Here is a 21,557-nt window from a genome sequence, read left to right as displayed (position 1 = left end):
TAGAATGAAGACGCTTAGGCTTGCAAGTACTTCAGCAAACATCGTTTCTGAATGCACATATTTTTAGCTTTCTGATTAAGAAGTAATAGTATCCCTGTGCATTTATTGAGTGAGAATCTTATCCTTGAGTTAAAACATTTTATGTTTAAAGATTAGTTAATTTATCGTAAGTGCATATGGAATGATTTTAAGTAAACAGAATATAAAGCCACTGCTTAGAATGCACTCTGCTACTTGCAATATACTATTCATTATGAAGACATGCTTTAAAATTGCTCTTGAAGTTTTAAACTCCAGGACTTGCTAGTGAAGAAAAATGTGTGTTTTTGCCTTTGATCTAGTATTGTTTGTTACAGCTGATTAGCTGTTACGTACTCCAAGGTAAAATTGTCATGTAAGATGATTTCATCGTGTTAGAAAAGAATCTGAACATTGCAAGATGGCCAGGGACAAGACTGCATTTGGGCAATACTCTGTGGCTTAACTTAAATGTTACATACTTATTTTACCAAGTTGCTTAACTCAAACAACAAGAACTTTCTTGATTAAGAATAGCAATACAACCTAGAAGATATATGCAACTTTTAAACAACTCTTACTGAATATTGCAGTATTTTATTTCTTTCGAAGTAAAGACTATAATAACCAGATGCCTAATGCTGACTTTTTTTTTTTTTCACTTGAACACAACGTCTGGCTTTCAAGAATTTTCACATCGAATCTAAGTAAACTTATTTTAATACTCTTCCAGGGGCAGGGAGACCAAATCAATCATTAATTATAATTCTTTGCAATGTTAAAAATTAAAAACCAAAGGGTAGGTATTTGTAATTTTTTAATTCAAGCTGTTAATTTAATTACAAATGTTTTGCCTATTTTTAACTAAAAAGAGAGACTCACTCATAAAAATACATTTATACCAAAAAAAGTATCCATATAAAACATCTTTTTATACTGTATTTAGAAATCCTGTGTTAATGTCACCTGCAAAATTAAGAACAAAGCAAAGGTAATTTCAGAAGACTTGTCTTGGCCTATAACATCGTGTCCTGTTATTCCATCCAACTATCCGGACCAGTGCTTTCAATGGAAATACATAATGTGAGCCTTAAACAAGAGCCACACTTGTAATTTTAAATTTTCTGGTTGCCACATTTCTAAAAGTGAAAAGGTAAAATTGACTCCAATAATATATATTCAAAATACTATTTTAACATGTAATCAATATAAAAAACTGTACATGATATATTTTGTGTTCTTTATGTGCCCTACATCTTTGAAATTCCCATATAGTTTGCATTTATAGCACATCTCAATTCATGCTAGCCACGTTACAAGTACTCAGTAGTCACCTGTAGCTAGTGGCTACTATATTGGGCAGTACAGATCTAGATGAACAAATGCCTACACTGAATGATTTCATAGTATATCACTGTTGAGCTGACACCGATCTGAAAGATTCACATGTCGGAGCAAGATTGTTAGTGGAGTAAACTCCTCGAGTGTACAGGACCCCTTTGTTCTTGTTCTATTTTGATTTTCACAGCTTGCTCTGCTCCATAAAGATCCATCAGTCACCCTCAAACTCTATGGACTCTCTGCCTGTTCATGCCTATGAAGCTGTGTTTGCTAAGGTACTCAGTAACCTGGAGCAAACATTCTAAAACGGCGCACATGGGAGAAGCGGAGCCCACAGGCTTCTTGTCGGGAATCCGTTTAGAGGATGGAAAGAATCCCAGGGTCTGTGGACTTTTGGGTTGTCTGCTGTGCAGTTCTGAAATGTAACCCTGAGATTCCTAAAAGAATGTCAACTCTATGCTTTGGATTTTCTGTGAGTCTAAATTTCACAAATTTCACCAGTTTTTCTTTCAAATAGGTCCCAACTTCTTAGACAATGAGTCTCAGTGTGGGGTTCAGAAAATATGGCTGCTCTAGAGAAAGTCCCTCCTGTTGCAGGGCTGGTTTTCCAATGCAGAGTGACTACTGAGGTGAACTTTCAGAGCTGGCATAAGGATTATTTGGAAATGGTACAGAAAGAATACGGAAGCTGGGGGATACATTGTAGATGTTTCCGGGAGAAGAAACAGCATAGGTATTCTGCAGTTAATCCCCTTCCCATAGGCCCTAAATTGCTGCAAGGTTAGCCAAGAGAGAAATTAAACTGAAAACTGAGAAATAGTCCACGAAATGAAGATAAGTATCTTTCTTTTCTTTTTTTTTTTTTTTTTTTTTGTACCTCTACTATTTTACTCCACTCTCAGCCCTTATCAAAAATAAATAAGCAACCTTTGGTCTTGACATTTCCCGTAATGTAACTCAATAGTATGGGAAATATTCATATATGTAAGCATGTTACGTGGAGCCTGGAGCATAGTGGGCACTAAATGAATGGAGGCCATTACTACAAATGTTATATTGCTGAGGAAACCACCCTGGCAACATGAGAAAACCAGAATTACAGCGTGTGGTGCCATCTCCTCCGTATGTGTCACTTTTCTGTTTTATCTTGGGTCTCAGAAAAGCAGCACATACCCATTATATCTTCTCTGTACCCTTCTGAATGGAATATTATTTCTTCCTATTAACATACCTTAATTAATAAAAGTGTGTTTGTATAGCTACTATGTCAGAACACCTCAGTGGGATAAAGGTTAGGCATGATATTGCTGGCTATCTTTTTATTTCCCTTATTAAGTTGAAAGAGAATATTGGTGCAAAGTAATAAGCATGACTTCATATGGTCTTGAATAGGAATGTAATGGTTTTCTTAAAATGACCCTGGTTCCTTAGTTTTGGACCTTGTGAATAATTTCTGAAGTTTTTTGGTAGGGGGAAGGGATACTTTTATTCTCTACCCATTTTACAATATATAAAGAGAAGTGTTATATTAAATAGTCAGAAACATGCACTTAGTTATTATCTTTGCTACCCAAAGTTCCATTGTCATCACTGAACTGTTAACTGCATGAAGCCATTCAAGAAGAGTTTGTCCAGTGACACAAATATACAGTTATCTTTGCATATTTACCTGAAACACAGTTGTTGCTTGTTTTTCTCGGAGACTGTATTAGAAATAACCAGGTATAACACTGCAGAAACAACCTATAGTTGAACATGACAACAGCAATTTTGTTAAGGTTCAGTTTTGCTTTTTCTCATTTGTTCCGTATTTCCACTCTTGCCCATCTAATATCAGTGGGCTTTTCACTTAAAGAACTAGAGTGAAAAAGAAAGAGTCAGACATAGAAAGAGAGAGAGAGAGAATTGGACATAAATCATTTCTTATAAGGAAATCAAGTTCAACTCCTCTTCCCAGAACTGAGAGGAAGAGCTTCGTTAGGATCTCTTATCCTACCTAGTTTTTAGAATCAAAATTATATTTTCTTCCTATAAAGTCATGGCATGCAGGCTACAACAATGGTCCTCCCAAATCCATCTGCATCCCCACATTCTTGGGGCACTTCTCTTCTTTTTCAATTACATTAATGGCTCAAAAACCACAAGACCACAGGAACCTTAGATTCTGCTACAGAGAATGATACTGGGTCACAGGCTTCTGTGACAATGACATTTTCTTTGGGAGTTCAGCACAGCTGCCTCACTGTTAACTTTTAATGAACATCTTTTCTTCCTTTGAAAAGTTTCAGTGAAATGAAACAAATGAGCAATTTCTCCTTTCATCTCCACTTTTTGGGGGATATTATATAGTATCTCGGGTGCTGAAGTCTCCTGTGACATGCCGAATTTGGGGTGTGCCAAAGCATAATTTTTCCCACGGTTACACACAAATGTAATACAAGTTTGTTTATTTGTTTGTTTGTTTTCCCCAAGACCAGGTCCTAAGATATCTTATAGCCTATAATACACCAAAAAGTAAAGAGGCTCCCTCCCCGCCTGAATTTGGGCCCCACTGTTCATTTCAGAGGAGTGCTGACTCAATGGAGAGCTCCCGTGGGAGGCGTGCCAGTAGCTCCTGGGACAATGAGTGGCACAGAGGCACCACAGTCATTATTTTGGAGTATTATTCTTTCTTGGTTTCCACAATAGCTGGGATCTGATAATTTAGCATTAAGCCTCTTTTCAACTATATGGAAGTGTAATAAGGTGATTTAGCCAATGTGCCTATTCATTGTCCCAAAGATTCTGTGATCTATTATGCTGTGATGTGTAAAAAGAAAAAAAAAAAGGAAGAAAAATGGTGAAAAAACCATAAACCAACTAATTATCAAATACATTGAAAGCTGCTTTGAGAGAGCTGTTGGTTATTGGCATTTTTAATAAATCAATATATATATAGGAATCGGCTGCAAAAGCCTCTGGGTTCATTCACATAATGAAAGCCCAATTAATATCCGCAAGCACAGTGCACTGCCGGCAACAGGGAGCTACAAGGACAATCACTGGCTTCCGCAGCCAACACTGACAGCTGCAGTGCCCTGATAGAAAACAGCTTCAAAGGCCCGATCCCCACCCCCACCCCCACCCCAGCCTCAACTGAACACTCCCTTCATATCTCACCCACACTGAGGCAAGGCCTGCAGGAACAGATGGGATACCAGAAGCAACCCATGGCTATCTGTGATGTCACCAAATGAGGCATTCTGGGATGCTGTTTGGGTGGCAAAAAAAAAAAAGTCAAAAGAATATGGGAGGGGGATGAGGAGGAATGAGGAAGAATTTTTTAGGAGGTGAAATTAGCGTGGCAAGGCAACCAGTAAGTTGGAGAATGAATGAGCTGTAGGGTGGTGGAAGAGGTCATGCTGCATACAGATCGGGGCCGGCTTACATTTCAGTTTTATTTTAGTGTGGATTAAGGGAGCTTTATATTTGTGGGGCTCACGAGAAAAACATGTGGCTTCATGTCCTGTAGGCTTTGAATTCATCCAGGCCACAAAGCCCCTGCCAGCTCTCAGAGATGGTATTGGGACACTATTGCCCTTCTCCCCACCCCCCAATCACTACTATCTTTTAACAAGATCCAAATTTTCTTCCTTAAGATGTTGCATCTTTTGATTTTTTTTTTTTAGGTTTTGTTTTTGTTTTTGGCTGTCCCCAAATATGAATGAACATCTGACTAGACTAAAACCCTGAGTTCTAAGACTCACAGCATCCAAAACTGCTGTTTGGACCTCCTGTTCTGAGCAGCGATGGGGTAACTAGCACACATATGGAGGTTTAAAGTCAATCTGCCAGGTGCTCTGTCACAGCATACACTGACATCTTGGCACCCAGGGGTCTGAGGAAACCACCAGACACCAGTCTAGTAAAAGCAGAAAAGTAGAGCTTGACTACATAGATTAAGAGAAAAAAACTGGTTCTACCAAAACTTTCCAATTCTTGCAGAGATTGAGTGGACCAGAGGAGCTTGTAAGGGAAAAATATTTCCTTTGCCTTGTAATCAATATAATAATAATAATTGCAATTCATTAACTAATTGATTATATTCTTACAGCCCTTTAGAGTTTACACACATCTCCCATGTCAGGAACTTTTAAACAAGGACTGCAATGATGCTATTGTACAGGGAAGGCAGCTGAGACTTAGGGCGGTTCAGTGACTTGCTTATGATCAGAGTTAGGAAATGTCAGAGACAAGGCTTCATTCCCAGTCTTCCTAGTCCTCTACAAGACATGGAAGCCATTTGAAGAAATCCACGAAACAACCCGTGATTGGTGACATGATTTGGCTGTGTCCCCACCCAAATCTCACCTTGAACTGTAATAATCCCCACTTGTCAAGGGCAGGGCCAGGTGGAGATAATTGAATCATGGGGGAGTTTTCCCCATACTGTTCTCATGGTAGTGAATATGTCTCCCAAGATCTGATGGTTTTATACATGGGAATTCCCTTGCACAAGCTCTCTTGCCTGCCACCATGTAAGACATGCCTTTGCTTCTCTTTTGCCTTGTACCATGATTATGAGGCATCCCCAACCATGTGTAACTGTGAGTCCATTAAACCTCTTTCCTTTATAAATTACCCAGTCTCAGGTATGTCTTTATTAGCAGTGTGAGAACAGACTAATACAATTGGGATTGGTTTGTTTGTTTTGACTCAAGAGTCACTAGTCTATGAGCATATATGTCCAACTAGAGTGTCTGTCCTATGTTATCCTTATAATAGCACTTGTTATGTTGCATTTGTACTTATTTATTTATTTGACTGTTTTTCCTCAACTAGATTGGGACCTTTTTGAGCGCTAGGCCTTTCTTATTCACCCCTGCATCTGCAGTGCCCTGCGTAACACCTGGCATGTGGTAGGCATCTGTAAATGACTATTGAAGGAGGATGGATAAGTTAATAGATAAGTAGATAGATGAGTGGGTGGATGGACAGATCATAAAAGTCTTATTTTACCTATTTGTCTGATTTAGCAATCCCTTTCATGACCTTGAAGAAATGGAACATGTTGGGTATAACCATTTCTATATTTGTTAATTTGCCAAAAATACTGTAACTGGCATTAATAAGAAAAAGAAAAGATGACTGACTCTGATAAACCAGAAGAATTATAAAGATACAAAAACAAACCAATAGGAAAATAAGGCAGTCACTAGTGGCATTTATTTTTATTTTATTTAATTATCAGTTCTTGGAAATGGTCTCTGCAGACAACTCAGTAAAGCCTATTCTGGAGTGCTGTGCTAAGTGAGATAAATCCTCCTGGTAGGCAAGCTCATTTGAGTGCTTGGGTTTTTTGGATGGCATCCAAATTAGCATCACTTCAATAAATGTTTACTGGGAGCCCTAGATGTGCTGGACTCAGAGCTAAGTGTGGAAAAGGTTACCAGGTAGGGCAGGGTTGGCTTTAGCCCAGAGGGAGTTAACAAACTAGGAGAGATTACACAGAATGCCTGCAGAAACCTTCAGTACAGGACTGTGCTTCCAATACTCAACAGCAAATTTGAGTTAAGCGCTCAGAAGAGGGTGACATGACTTCCAATTTGGGTTGGGGGCAGGGTCAAAGAGGCTTAATGAATGAAGTAGAAGGAATGCAAGTTTAAGTAGGAACCAGACATGGAGATACTGTGGTGAGCAAACACCAGATGGTGCAATGTATTTTTTTAGGCCATAGCCAATGTTGCAGTGTGACAAAGACGTTCCAGTGCACTGGGAGGATGTACAGCACATTTCTGATCATATGACTACAAGTTAAATTTGTTGGCTAAGGAGACATGATTGGAAGAAAGTTATTAGAAGGAACATTACTGAGATCTACACAGAAAGGTGAGAGAGTTTAATAATCCGGAGGCAGAATACAATTCGTTCCTTGGAGTTTTATCTTAAATACAGAATAATGCTGGAAAAATCATGGTAATGAAAAAAGACTTGTCCAGCACAGATAACAATAATAGGATTCCCAAGATTACTGATTTGTAAACACATGAATAAACACTTAAGGTGGTGGAAGTTATCAGATTTTTCTTCATGCTCCCCAAGTAATATGAGTATTCTGCTTTTGAGATAGATTGCTAAGCAGCTCATCCATTAACCTTGCTTAATAATGCTAACCAATAATAGTTGCCAGGTATTGGCACGTATTATGTGCCAAACGCTGTGCTAAATGCTTTAAGTTTGGTGTTATGAGAATAACCACCCTATGAAGTAACCAGTTTTCTTAATAATCCTTTTTTTTTTTTTTTTTTTTTGAGACAAGGTCTTGCTCTGCCACCTTGTTATCATGAAGTGGCACAATCACAGCTCAATGCAGCCTCTGCCTCCTGGGTTCAATAGATCCTCCCACCTCAGCCTCCCGAATAGCTGGGACTACAGCTACACACCACTACAATTGGATAATTTTTGTATTTTTTGTAGAGACAGGGTTTCACCATGTTGCCCAGGTTGGTTTCAAACTCTTTGGCTCAAGCAATCCATCAGCCTTGGCCTCGCAAAGTGCTGGGATTATAGGCCTGAGCCACTGTGCTAAGTCTATAATCTTTTTATGTTAGAATAGTTTTAGACTTCTAGAAAAGTTGTAAAGATAATATAAAGGTTTTCTATATACCCTCCACTCTGTTGTCCTGATTATTAACATCTTACTTTAGTATGGTACATTTTCTCACAATTCAGAAACCAACGTTGATACATAATGATTACCTAAAGTTCATACTGTATTCAAATTTCTTCATTTTTTTTCTTAATACCCTTTTTCTACTCCAGGGTCACATCCAGGATGCCACATTATATTTAGTCATTATGTCTTCTTTGGCTCCTTTTGGCTGTGGCAGTTTCTCAGACTTTCCCTGTTTTTGATAAGCTTGTAAGTTTTGAGGCATATTGATCAGGTATTGTATAGAATGTTTCTTAATTTAATTTCTCTCATGATTATACCGGGTGATGGGTTCTTGGGAGGAAGTCTGTTACCAGCAGAGAACCCACCTGGGTCTTCAGCAAACTTGATTCTTGTCTCCTTGGAGGAAAGAATTCAGCTGAGGGCCAGAAGTAGGTGTAAGGCAGAGGGAGGGACTGAGGCCAGTCTTAGAGGAGAAGTGAGTGAGCGTTTATTAAAAAGTTTTAGAGCAGGAGTGAAAGGAAGCAAAGTACACTTGGAAGAGGGCCAAGGAGCAGCTTGAGAGATCTCAGTGTCCTGTTCAGTCCTGGACTTGGGGTTTTACGCATTGGCATGGTTCCAGGGTTTGTGTTTTTTCTCCCCTGATTCTTCCCTTGGGGTGGGCTATGCACATGCACAGTGGCCTGCCAGCACTTTGGAGGGGCCACATGCACAGTGTGTTTACTGAAGTTGTACGCATGCTCACTCAAGGCATTTTTCCCTTATCAGTCAATGGTTCCTGGAGAAAAGTCATATTTCAGTTAAAGTCTATTAGTGCACATGCTTGAGCCTGCTCACCCAACTCCTGAGATCTTATCAGGAAGCTGCAGATTATCGGTTTCAGGTGTTTCCTATCTATTGGGAGCCTACCTTTCCCTCGTACTGGCTCTGACCAACTATTAATTTAGAGAGACAGTTTAACAACCGCCTGATCATCACCTAATGGTCGCCTGACATTTCTGGAAGGGGGCTCCTCTCCTGCACTGGTCGTGTCTGCCTAACTATGTACTCTAACAAGACCACAGAGATAAAGTGCCCATCACATCATATCAAGGATTCCTGCTACCATCATGATTTATCACTGATAATATTGAGTTTGAACCAATGACTAGGTAGTATTTGTCAGGTTTCTCCACTAAAAAGTTACTCTCCTGCTGTCTTCTCTCTATACTTTACTCTTTAAAAGAAAATGTCTAAGCACAGCCCATACTTAAGGAGTAGGGAGTTATATTCCACCTCTTTGAGGGGAAAGTATCTGCATAAATTGGTATTCTTCTGTATGTGAAATGTATCTATTCTGCCCCCCATTTCTTTACATATTCAATCATTTTGCTATATCAGTATGAACTCAAGAAATTTTGTGCTCCATTTTTGGTTATAATCCAAAATCTTAGTTTGTTTAGGCTACTGTAATAGAATACCATAGACTGGGTGGCTTATAAACAACAGAAATCTATTTCTTAGAGCTCTGGAGACCAGGAAGCCCCAGATTAATGTGCCAGCAGATTTGAGGTGTGGTGAGGGCCCACTTCTTGGTTCATAGATGGCCATCTTCTCACTGTGTTCTCACATGACAGAAGGACCAAGGGAGCTCTCTGGGGTCTTTTTTGAAAGGGCACTAATCCCATTCATGAGGGCTCCACTTTCATAACCTAATAACCTTTCAAAAGCTTCACCTCCAAAGAGCATCACTTAGGGAATTAGGTTTCAACATACGAATTTTGGGAGGACACAAAAATTCAGTCTATTGCATCTAGTACCAAATTTTTAAAAATCAAATTATCACAACTTTGTCTACTAAGAGCGCTTTTAGTTTACTCTTACATAGTTTAGCTCTTTTAGTTTAATCTTACTCTTGAGTTTACTCTTTTAGTTTACCCTTATGTTCCTTTGACATATCAATTTTTTTAGCCCTTCCTAACTTTCTGGCATTGCAAGATGCTTCAGGCTCTTCTTCTATATTCCCTGCCCCAGTCTTGAAGTAAGCCATTTCTTCAAGGAGTCCTGGCTCGTTTTGTTGGAGAATGATATTAAAAGCCAAGATATGGGCATCAGGTATGGAAGTATTTTTATTTTCTCCATTTTATATACAAGAAACCGAAGCTTAGAATGGTAATCTGCCCAAGGTCATGCCTTAGAAAACTGTAGAATCCACATAAAGCTCAGATCTGTTTGTTGTTATAAATGTGGCATGATTTCTTGCCTTTTTTTCCTTTGGGGACATCAGTCTGCTTTCCAGTGAACTTTAAGCAGTGCTGGAAGTTTTCCTGGTCTGTTGACATATATTGTATTTCAGCGTTCCTTTTCTTACTGTCCCTGAGATCAGATTTTGGTAGGGTTTAAGACAATGGCACTTTAGCTAGTGGTTCTAATCTAAAATAAGTATCTTCAGAGGTAGTGCTAAGGTCTGAAAGTGATTTTTCCATGTTTTGAGAAATCTAATGGAAATCATATGTTTATCCATGACACAACTGCCCAGACTAAGGAGAATGTCACATTTCTTTGATTCTATATCAACTCAATGTGTCTGGCTACATCAGTTATTTCAAACCATTAGAAGCTCTGATTGGTTGATGATGATGTCATAGAAATTTCTGAAGTTGGGAAGGATAATAAAGAGTCTTTGGGGGTGGAAATGTTGGGAAAGGCCATACTCATTACTGTTCTGCTTGTGATCCAATTCTAATTGAGAAGGACCCATTATGAGAGTTGTCTGTGTGTATGGCAGGGAAAGAGTAACTTTTTTGGATATAAAGTAGACATCTATATATTTGGTTTATGTTTTACCAATTTGCTGTAATGTTTTAATGTTCAAAATTCTGGTCCAAGTTACTTTAATTTCTGCTTCGTTTTAGATGCCTGCTTAAAATATTTAAAGTGTACACATTGGAATGATTTTTTTGTATTCTATTTTCTGAAGGAAAAATCTATATCTTAGTGTAGATAAGCATATGGATCTATTTAATATGTTCAAAAGCAATGCATATGAATGACTCAGAGCTTAAGTTTGTGGTGCTTGGATGAATTGCTTGTTGGGATGGACTCAGAAAGGTGGGAGGAGAAAGGGGGAGGGATGAACAACAACTTAAATGGGAGAGGAGAAACATGTGATTCTAGAAAACAAAAGAATCTTGAGCACCAGGAAAAGATAAGTGGTTGTGATAGAAGGAAAGTTCTCAGTGAATATTAACAGGGCCTGACTTCATGTTTCACACAATTGTGTTCACATGAAGCCATATGAGGAAACTGCAATTAAAATGTTTAGAAACAGAAAATGTTGTTTGAAAGAAACTTTTGAGATCATCTGATTTTGCAGTTCTTGATCCAAAGCTACATGCTAGGATCACTGGAGAAGCTTTTAAACAATACGATGTTCAGGCCCCAACCCTTACGTTTCTGATTTAATTGGTCTCTGATATAGCCCCAGCATGAAAAATTTTAAAAAATTCCTTGCAATTCTAACATACATCCAGGTTTGAAACCATTGATCTAGTTGTTCCTTTTTTTTTTTTAATTACAAGATATGTCATATACACAAATAGTGAAAATATATTTTAAAACTATGTATTTACAACCTAGATTGAACACGTAAACTTATTGCCACATTTGTTTTATTTTTGTTTTTTAAGAAATACAATGTTACAGATATCCATAGACTTCCTCATCCACTATCAAATCCCATTGCCTCTCCTCCATTTCCAGAGGCAATTGCTATCTAGAAGTTGGTCGTATCCTCCCCATTCATAATCTTTATATGTTTACTATATAGGTATATACACTTTTGATTGTTTTAAAATTTTGTACACATAGCATATGCATTCTTTGGCATTTTTCCCTACCTCCCTCCCTTCCTTCCTTCCTTCTTTCTCTCCCTCCCTCCCTTCCCTCCTTAATTTCTCTCTCTCTCTCTTTCTCTTCCTCTCTTTGTTTCTTTATTTCTCTTTTGAAGAGGTCTCATTCTGTTGCCCACACTGTAATGCAGTGGCGTAATCACAGTTCACTGCAGCTTCAAGCTCCCAGGCTCAATTAATCCTCCCACCCCAGCCTCCTCCATGTAGCTGAGACTACAGGTGTATACCACCACACCTGGCTGCATTTTGCTTTTCTTACTCAACATCATGCTTTTGCAACTCATCCTTGTAATTCAAGCTCATTAATTTTAACTGTAGTATCCTATAATACTTTTATACATTCCCTTACTGATGGGCATCTAAATTGTTTTTCTCCTTTTGTTTTGCTTGGATTTTGGTATGATAAAAATACCGTGGTGGACATTTTTGTGCTTGTCTTCTTGAGCACACAGAAACAAGCTTCTCTAGGGCAGAGCTTATATACAATTCTGTATACAGTGCCTCACAGTTGGGTAGAAGATGTGGAACCTAAGGTGACCACAGCCCCCTAGATGGGGGACCTAAGGTGACCACCTCCTGCTGTGAACAGCCTCCTCAGCTTACCCCAATGTGCTCTATGAATATTATCCTTCTCTATGTATGTCATAATGGGGAAATTGGAAAACACTGCCCCACGAAATATACCTAGAAGTGGCCATCCTGTGTTGTAGAGTAAGCACACTTAATTAACTCTGTAAATATTGCTAAATCATTCTAAGAATTATTGTACCAATCCCCATGCCTAACTTGTCAGACTGGAAAATTTTTTGCTAGTCTGATAGATGTGAAATGATATCTTGTCTTAATTTGCATTTTCCTAATGAGTTAGAAAGTATTTTCATATGTTTACTGGCATATGTTTATAGCTTATGAATCCTCAATTTCTATCCTTTGCTCATTTTTCCATTGAGTTGCTTGTCTCCTCTTCTCACTGATTAGTAATGACTGTATGTATTGTGGATACTAATATTGTGTTGGTTATATGCATTGCAAATATTTTACTCCAGTAGCTGGCTTATATTTAACTTTATTTTAGAATCACTTTTCTTAAAAGTTTTTATTTTTTAGTTATGTTTCAAGTGAAGAAATGTGAGGCTCTTGGTTGCATAGTAATATTTTAGTACCAAATGATGTCACCGTGCTTGCTACTCTAAAGCCATATAGCAAGATTGAAAAGAACGGTCGTCTGAACCCAAGATTACACAGGTCTTCTATATCTGCTTCTACTAGTTACTGGCAAAAGCCAGTATAAAAAATAATTTGTTCACATTGGTTACTTAATTACCTGATTAAACTGACACCATAGGGATGAACAATTAGTCACCTAGCACCAAGTCATACACCTGTTTAGTGCCAAAGCTGTCAGAATCTCACACCATTCCCCAAAGTTTGTTCTGTGGAACCCTAGTCCTTGAAAAGCATTCCGTGGTCAATTTTATTTACATTTTGTCTCCTCTTAAAACTTCAGAGTTTACAGTGTGATATTAAAAGTTGTGTTAAGTCTTGCAATTAAAAACGCAACCGACTTTCCTTTAATGAGCGTTTTCTAAACATATTTGTCTGTGGAACCCTCCTTTGCTATGGAGCACCTAATAACACACCAAGGAACTGATATTCTGTGGAACGGATTTCGAGAATTTCTACATTTAAAAATATTCCCCTCCAGTCTCCAAAGCTGTCTTCCCCTGGGCTGGTACTTTGTCTATACAATCTAATAAATATATAAAAATAGAAGCACTAACATTCATCATACTGAACTTTAAACACTGGCGTATAGTAAAGAGATTCCACTGGCTTAAAGTAGAAATAATAACACTGATTTTGTCCCCTAATAGGCTGTCATGAGTTACTCTATGAGAATGCATGATAAAAATATTTCTGCCCTCTTTATGAGCATCTCTTTAAAAATGTGGAAATTATTGTGGTGAATGGTATTATGATCAATTCTTGGGGCCCGTAGGGTAAGATAGGGCTCTTCAGAAGGGTGTGTCACTCACCTGAGGACCTAGAGTCCTAAGGCAGGAGATAGGAACTCGGAAGTTGGACTTTTGCTAGGGGCAGAGTTTCTTGCTGGACTCTGTTCTTTTGAGTTCAGAATTTAAGAAACTAACTCATCCAAGCATATGCTCCTAAGTAGTGGGTACTAAGATATTTGGGAACTTAGGCTTTCAAGGTCTGGAGAGCAAGGTATCCTCATGAGTCAGGAGTAGGAGGCAGATCTTTGCTACATATATTTCTCTACATTTAAATTTTGGACAAGTATATGTAATATATACTCAAAAACTTAATCAGTGAAATTATTAATGAACGACTAGATTTCATCTACTGATTCAGCACATTTATCAGAATTCCACTGTTTCACTGAGTGTGGTGGTCACGCCTGTAATCCCAGCACTTTGGGAGGCCAAGGTGGGTAGATCACCTGAGGTCAGGAGTTTGAGACCAACCTGGATAACATGGCGAAACCCTATCTCTACTAAACATACAAAAATTAGCCGGGTGCCTTGGAACATGCCTGTAATCCTAACTACTCAAAAGGCTGAGACAGGAGAATCACTTGAACTCAGGAGATGGAGGTTTCAGTGAGCTGAGATTGCAGCACTGCACTCCAGCCTGCGTGACAGAAGAAAGACTCTGTTTCAAAAAAAAAAAAAAACAAAAAAACCAAAAACAAAAAGATTCCACTGTGTCTCTGATCCCATATTAGAAATGATGACAACCATGAAAGTAGAAAATACCTGTGAAGAAGTGATTTACAAAGGTATATATAGACAAATATATAAATTGTGCTGATGCTTAGAAAAATGGCAAGAAGGCTATATACCTAAATGTTAACTGTGTTGGTCTCTAAATTGCTAGGAATATTGGTGGGTTTTTTTTTCCTTCCTTCTAATTAAGAATTGTCTATATTATTCATATTAACATATGTGACATTTCAAATAATTTTTAAAAGTTAATTTTATTTTTAGATGTATAAGAAAAATATTTTTATGTAAGTATGCCAGCTGCAGAGATAATTTTACAAATCATATGTGTTTTGCAAAGGCCTTCCAACCCCCTCTGTATGATGGCTGCATCATCTATAATAACTGGCCACAAATTTTCACTATCATAGTCAGAAGAAGGCGGTTTGAAAGTTAGTGATATCCACAAGGTTTGTAAATAGATAGACTGTGAGGCTTGGGTCCCAAGTTTGCCAGTTACTATGCTGCCTGACCTTGGTTAAGTTCCTTAGCCTCTCTGAACTTTAGTTTCCTCATCTGCTGAGTGGGTAAAATAATGACACCAACCCCCATAGGATTTTTGTGAGGATGAGATAAGAATTCATCAAAGCCCTGAGCCCAGTGGCTAGCCCTGGGGATTGTTAGCTCTTACTAGGAGTTTGAGTCCAAGACCTTCAGCTAAGTTGGAGCGAATGCCTCGTATTTGATACCGACAAATCAGCATGCCTACGTACTTAGAGAGGCTACTTACCTGAAAATCAAGATGTGAACTGGCTTTGGAGAGCAAAGTACTGTAAAATACTCAAGAGAAGGGTTAACTTTTTTTTTTCTACAATAAGATTTAGGAAAAAGAGAAGGTGACAGGGTGAAAATCAATCAAACGATCTTGGACACGAGGGGTAGTGTGACCTATGGGAAGGAGATAAATGCAAGGAGTGTAAAGCTACTGATCAGACAAAACAAAAAGGGTATGAAAGAGAGGGTTTGATACCAGGCCATGAATAGAATTTCAGGAAAATGAATGATGATATGGGATTACCATGTTATAAATCAATGAGGTGACTGAGATGATATCATAAACCAGCAGAACAAAATTCAAATAGATATTAATGACACCTGACCTTGGATATTAACCTTCAACGTAGTCATTTGTAATGTAAAATCCCTGGTTGGACTACTCTATTACCATATGGTTCTTTTTTTGAGGAGAGGAAGTGGCAAGGATCAGGTTTGGAAAGGAGAAAAATAAAAGCAATTTAAAACAGGACATTTGGGCTTTGAAAGCAAAGGGGTTTGGAAAGGTTCGAAAGCGCTGAGGCTGAGCTATCAAGTATCATGGTGGTGTCAGGTTTGTTTTCTGGGAAATATTTGAACTAATTTTATCAGCAGCATTTCTCTCAGGCTATTTACTACCTGAATATTTGTCAAGGCCTCTAGAGGAGGGAGCCAAATATGTACATCTGAAATTCTTTCTATTTGGAGCACAACTTGGGTGGGGAAGGCTCTCTTGTAACAGGGGTGGGGAGCTGACAGTAGATGTTGCTGCGAGAAAGATGAGATTTCGGGAGCTGTCATCAGGATTGCGACTTCTGGTTGCAGTCGATATTTTTCCAAATGCCAACCACACAAGGATTTAAAAGAATGTGCAAAGAAGCATGTGGCGTGCTCCTCATGAAGCAAGAGCGGGCTAAGTGGCTCGCTTAGCATCACGCCCCCTAGCCAATCACAAGCCTGGGCACCCCGGCCTTTTCTCTGCAAGGCCTTGGCCACATGCCCTCCTATACAATTGTGAGGAGATTGGATGAAACACGATGGTATTTAAAGCGCTCTTCCATGGCGCTCTTGCAGTTGTAAGATTTCCCAAGAGACAGTTGCCAAGATTATGTTCTTTCCCATTGACTTTTAATTTGTAAATTGTAATGGGCTCCCCTTTAGATATGGCAATATAGGTCGCATTCACAAGGTGGCCAGAGAATAGATGATGCCATGTAAATCTTCAGGGTACACTCTCTGCCATGATGAAAGGTGCAGGAAAATGCAAAGTGATCAAATTCTCTTATGGTCGGGCATGATGTTTGCAGAAACTCTGGTCTTAAAAGAGATCTGTTATCAACTATGTTCTTAATGGAAGTTGAAAAAGAATCACATAATTTTGTTTAAAAGTAAACCACCCTTATAAAGGAAGAAGAAACAAATCAACCACTGGACCATGTTTCTCTTTATATTTTTACCCACACTCATCATGCAAACCATGCTGGCAGCTTTCCCAGATTCTTAGCACCGCCTTGACACTCTTTTCTCTCCTCCCGGTGTAACAGCCTTATTTGAATTATTAATTCTAGAATACCTCCTTCCTTTCAATCCAGGAGGCAAACAGATCCACCCTTTCCAGGCACCAAAAACATAATCAATAGTATACTAGGATATACCTGTATTTCAGTATCAGGGCCCTCAAAAAAGGAGATTAATTTGAGAGTTACTCAGTAACTATCCTATGAATAAAACTGTGAACAGATTTACTAAGCAATTAAACTTCACAAATTAGATAAGTTGCAGCTATTCCTCATTGAATTTGCTACTGAGCTTTCTTTATTAAACTGTAGGTAAGAGTTTCAAAGACAAAGTGAACCTATTACCTTTCATTTTCTATTTTTTTGTCATATTCCTTTTGCCTAATAATCCCCTTCTTAAGAGTTCCACATTGGTTTTATTAAGGCCAAGGCTAAGCTGATATTACTTAGCTACTTCTCTCCAAATTGTGCCATATACTGTTGGGAGGCTTCCAGATACTCAGCCTGAGAAACTAAATATTCAAGACATCTAGTATCATCAGGATGGTTTTTTCTGCAAAAGCTTCTACCATCCCTTGCTTTACTTGCTTGCTTTTTCTTCCTGGGCTTTCATTCTCTATTTTTTGCATTTCTCTAGTAGCACAGCTACAGTTCATTTATTCCAATAATCTTTCTTGATGTGTAATAGTCCCTTGGGTGAATATATGACTTTCTGTTGTTGTTGTTGTTGTTGTTATCCTATTGATAGACACAGATTGGTTCCATTTGGGGGCTCTTACAAACAGTGCTGCTAAGAACTTCCTTGCACACGTAACGTACTACCCTCATGCAAGAGTTTATTGAGGATTTTTACTGAGGGTGTGCCTGTCTTACTACATAATGCCAAACTATTTTCCAAAATGGTAGTTCCAAACAATTCCCTATTGAGCCAGGCTGCATGTCAGGCTCTGAGCTGGCCCTGTGGCCAGCAAAATATACTCACCTCTCTCCCCTGACAGTGCAACAGTGCTTATTTATATTCTGCTGGAAAGAGTGGATCGGTCATCTTCCAAATAAATAAGAACCTAAGAACCACAAATGGAGAGACTCCTATCTTCTCTCTCTCTCTCTCTCTCTCTCTCTCTCTCTCTATCACTTTCTGCCTCCCTGCTGCGGTCAACAATTGTACAGAAGCTGCACATTCCTTGCTGTGTTCTCAAACATGAGATAGTTATTCATCCACTCCTCAAGAAGCCTCTTCTTTGCTTTGAAAAGGATTGCCTTCCGGAGGGTATCTCCAAGACTTTATGACTCCTTTAGGAAGCTAACTCAACAATTCAGCTAGTAGTGACTGGGTACCTACTAGAGGCCAGTTGCCTTTTTCTCTGCCCTCAGGAACTTTAGATTTTAATGGGAGAGACAAGTTAGTCAAAAGCAAACTACAAGGGCCTATTTTAACTTCCCTTTTAAAAAATCAACGAACAAATCCTCAGGTTTTTAGCCCTTTTTCCAGCTAAGCCAGGCATGAAAGGTTGGTGCTCCATGCAAAACATCTTGGTACCACTCTCTTAGTTGCCCTCTGCAAGGGACTTGAATTAGGAGCACTCAAAATGTTTCACCCTTGTTCATTCATTCATTCAATTGATATTTTGCTATGCGCAAGGCACTGTTGTAGTACCCTGCCCTTTCAGAGCTTACATTCTAGTAAACATGAATTTCCACTGGGTTCTCTCATTGCTTCTCCAGATACTGTTCTTGCCTGATGTTGCCTTAATTGCCCCAAGTCCCAATTACATTATTGGCCTGTCCTAGGCCCTAGATGAAAAATTTCCTCTTCCACACGGTGCACACTTACTTTTAGTCACAAAATGACACCAGCTGCCTGGATGTATTTGTACCATGTATGTCTATGACTTCCTTAGATCTCCCAGACATTGGTCCAAAGTAATGATAATTGCTATTTAAAAAATAGTTACAGTTTAGAAAATGCTTTTCAAGCCAAGTGTGGTGGCTCACACCTGTAATCCTAGCATTTTGGGAGGCTAAGACAACGAGATCACGTGAGTCCAGGAGTTCCAGACCAACCTAGGCAACATGGCAAACCCCCCATGGCAAAACCCCATCTCTACAAAAATTAAAAAATTAGCTGGGCATGGTGGTGTATGCCTATGGTCTCAGCTATTCAGGAGGCTGAGGTGGGGGGATTGCTTGAGCCCAGGAGGTGGAGGTTGCAATGAGTCAAGATTGCATCACTGCACTCCAGCCTGGATGATAGAGGGAGACTCTGTCTCAAAAAGAAAAAAGAAAAAGAAATGCAAGAAAATATTTTTTTGCATGCATAATTGTGTACAGATTCACACCAAATATAGAAGGTATACAAATAGGTGTTACTACAATTATCTTTTTTTTTTTTTTCCTAAGACGGAGTCTCGCTCTGTTGCCCAGGCTAGAGTGCAGTGGCGCGATCTCGGCTCAGTGCAACCTCTGCCTCCTGGCACAGGAAATCAGACGAATAATGAAGGAGGAAAATCTAAGGTTAGGGAACAGGGGCCTCCACTCAGTGTGGAGGAGATTTGGGTGCTAGAAGAACAGATGAGGTGAATTAGTGACAGCACCTAACTTCCACCACTTTGAGTTCAAATCTCTGCTTGGCCCCTTCCTGGTTGTGTGGCTTTGTGCAGTCACTGAGATTCTTTTTCAAAGAAACGGGGATGGCAATACCTCCTCTGCAGAGTGATTGTGTGGATGAGAGATCATGTGTAAAAAAGCACCATGCTCCCAGTCATTGCTACTTTCCAAAATAGTTTAATATGCGGGCAAAAGGATAGAGGCAGGGGTGGTCCAGGAAAGATAAGAACAGCATTTTTTTTTAATTTATTAGACAGCTGCTTCCTGTAATTTGTTAACATAAATGAAGAGCTCGCTCTAATCATTTCCCACGTATCCTCAGTGTTCTTGACTCTAGGAGGATTACGTGACTTCCTTGTTTTCTATATGGATAAATTCGGAATTGATGCAAAGTGAATGAAGACATTTCCCTTTGGTTTTAACCTGTGCCGATACATTTTTCTATTTACATCACCATTTTATTGGACCAAAATCTGGCAAAACTATCAGGCAAACATCAGTCCCTAGTTTGTTTTTACATTTTGCCTTTAGCCCTCAGCTCTGAATTCCCCTTTTGTAACCCCCTTCATCTCCTCAGTGATTGTGGTTGAACTGGCTTTCCCTTGCTTCCATGGGGCTTCTCATGGTGGAAGACCCAGAAGCATTGCAGACCTTGGTAAAAGGGAGTTTTGTGGTGCTGCCTATCATTCAAAATTTTCCACTAACTTGTAGTAGCAGAGGTGAGTCTATTTATTGGATTGAGTCCATTATTTTAAATATGTTTAGAAAATTGTACATTATTTGAATAAGAAGTAATGGCAGAAGCCAGAAATATTCCTATATCCTGTTCCCAATGGGTCAAATGAGACTTTGTTTTTTTTAATTAAAAAAAAAAAATTCTGATTAGGTGTGGTGGCTCATGCCTGTAATCCCAGTACTTTGGGAGGCCGAGGTGGGCAGATCACCTGAGGTTAGGAGTTCAAGAACAGCGTGGCCAACATGGTGAAACCCTGTCTCTACTAAAAATACAAAAACTAGCTGTGCGTGGTGGCAGGCACCTGTAATTCCAGCTACTTGGGAGACTGAGGTAGGAGAATTGCTTGAACCCGGGAGGCGGATGTTGCAGTGAGCCAAGATTGTGCCATTGCACTCCAACCTGGGTGACAAAAGCAAAACTCCGTCTCCAAAAATAAAGAAATAATTAAAATCTGACAACCTAAGAAGAAAAAGAAGGAAATTCTGCAGTGTGAATGTAAATTAAGCTCTCTGGCAACCCTCTCATGCAGAGCCAAAGTGACGATATAATACCACAGTGACATAAGGATTTTGAGACCCTTAATGAGTCAGGTTATTTACAAAACATTATTCTTATTTTCATTAAAATAGCCAGTAAGTGGGGAATTTTCACCTGCATTCAGATCTTACAGCACACCACAAATAGTCTTTTATGTCTCAGCTGGTGAAACCATAAAGAGGTTGTTATTTTACAGAACAGCTTTTCACAGAAACATAATTCAATTTTAAGAAAATGAATATGAAATAAAATACCTGTTCCTGCTCTTTCAATAGCTCTGTCTTCCCACTCCCATCCTGCTCAAACTTCCTTTATCCTTCCCTATAAAAGGCCTCAGGAGTTTCAGCTTGTCTCAACAAACAATTGTCATTCATTGTTTGATATTAGAGAGAGAGTCATGAAGGGACGACATGGGGTGAAGTAATAAATGTACGGAGAGAGATACACCAGATGGTGAGATATACTGAGAGGTGATTGGTTATAAGTTCTGAGCCCTCTCTTTGAAGTAATTCCATCATCAACAGGTTATGAATACTTGTGAACTCTGCTTGTGTAATACAGATAGCAACAATGCATGCCTCTCTATCATCTCAAATGCCTTTCTTCTTTGTTAATTGTGGGAGGCTTGCATCCTTCTTAATGACGCTGAACGTTAAGAATTTTTCACATTTGGCAGGGCGCAGTGGCTCACTTCTGTAATCCCAGCACTTTGGGAGGCCGAGG

General features: G+C 39.0%; 1 protein-coding gene across 2 annotated transcripts in view; it reads left to right on the top strand.

The window, feature by feature from the left end:
* The first annotated feature begins 1,371 nt into the window (after positions 1-1,371).
* NFIB (nuclear factor I/B) overlaps positions 1,372-21,557 on the top strand; it is a 334,278-nt gene continuing 314,092 nt past the window's right edge. Inside the window, exon 1 of one of the 2 annotated variants that reach the window (XM_011990845.1) lies at positions 1,372-1,831. In XM_011990845.1, the coding sequence (XP_011846235.1) occupies positions 1,724-1,831 (108 nt within the window). In that variant the 5' untranslated portion in view covers positions 1,372-1,723. The remainder of the gene's footprint in view (positions 1,832-21,557) is intronic. The other variant, XM_011990840.1, reaches the window with a different exon arrangement.

Source organism: Mandrillus leucophaeus, unplaced genomic scaffold (genome assembly GCF_000951045.1).
Source record: "Mandrillus leucophaeus isolate KB7577 unplaced genomic scaffold, Mleu.le_1.0 Scaffold384, whole genome shotgun sequence".
NCBI lineage: Eukaryota > Metazoa > Chordata > Mammalia > Primates > Cercopithecidae > Mandrillus > Mandrillus leucophaeus.
The sequence above is the reverse complement of the archived record's forward strand: the minus strand, read 5'-3'. Positions and strand labels throughout refer to the sequence as shown.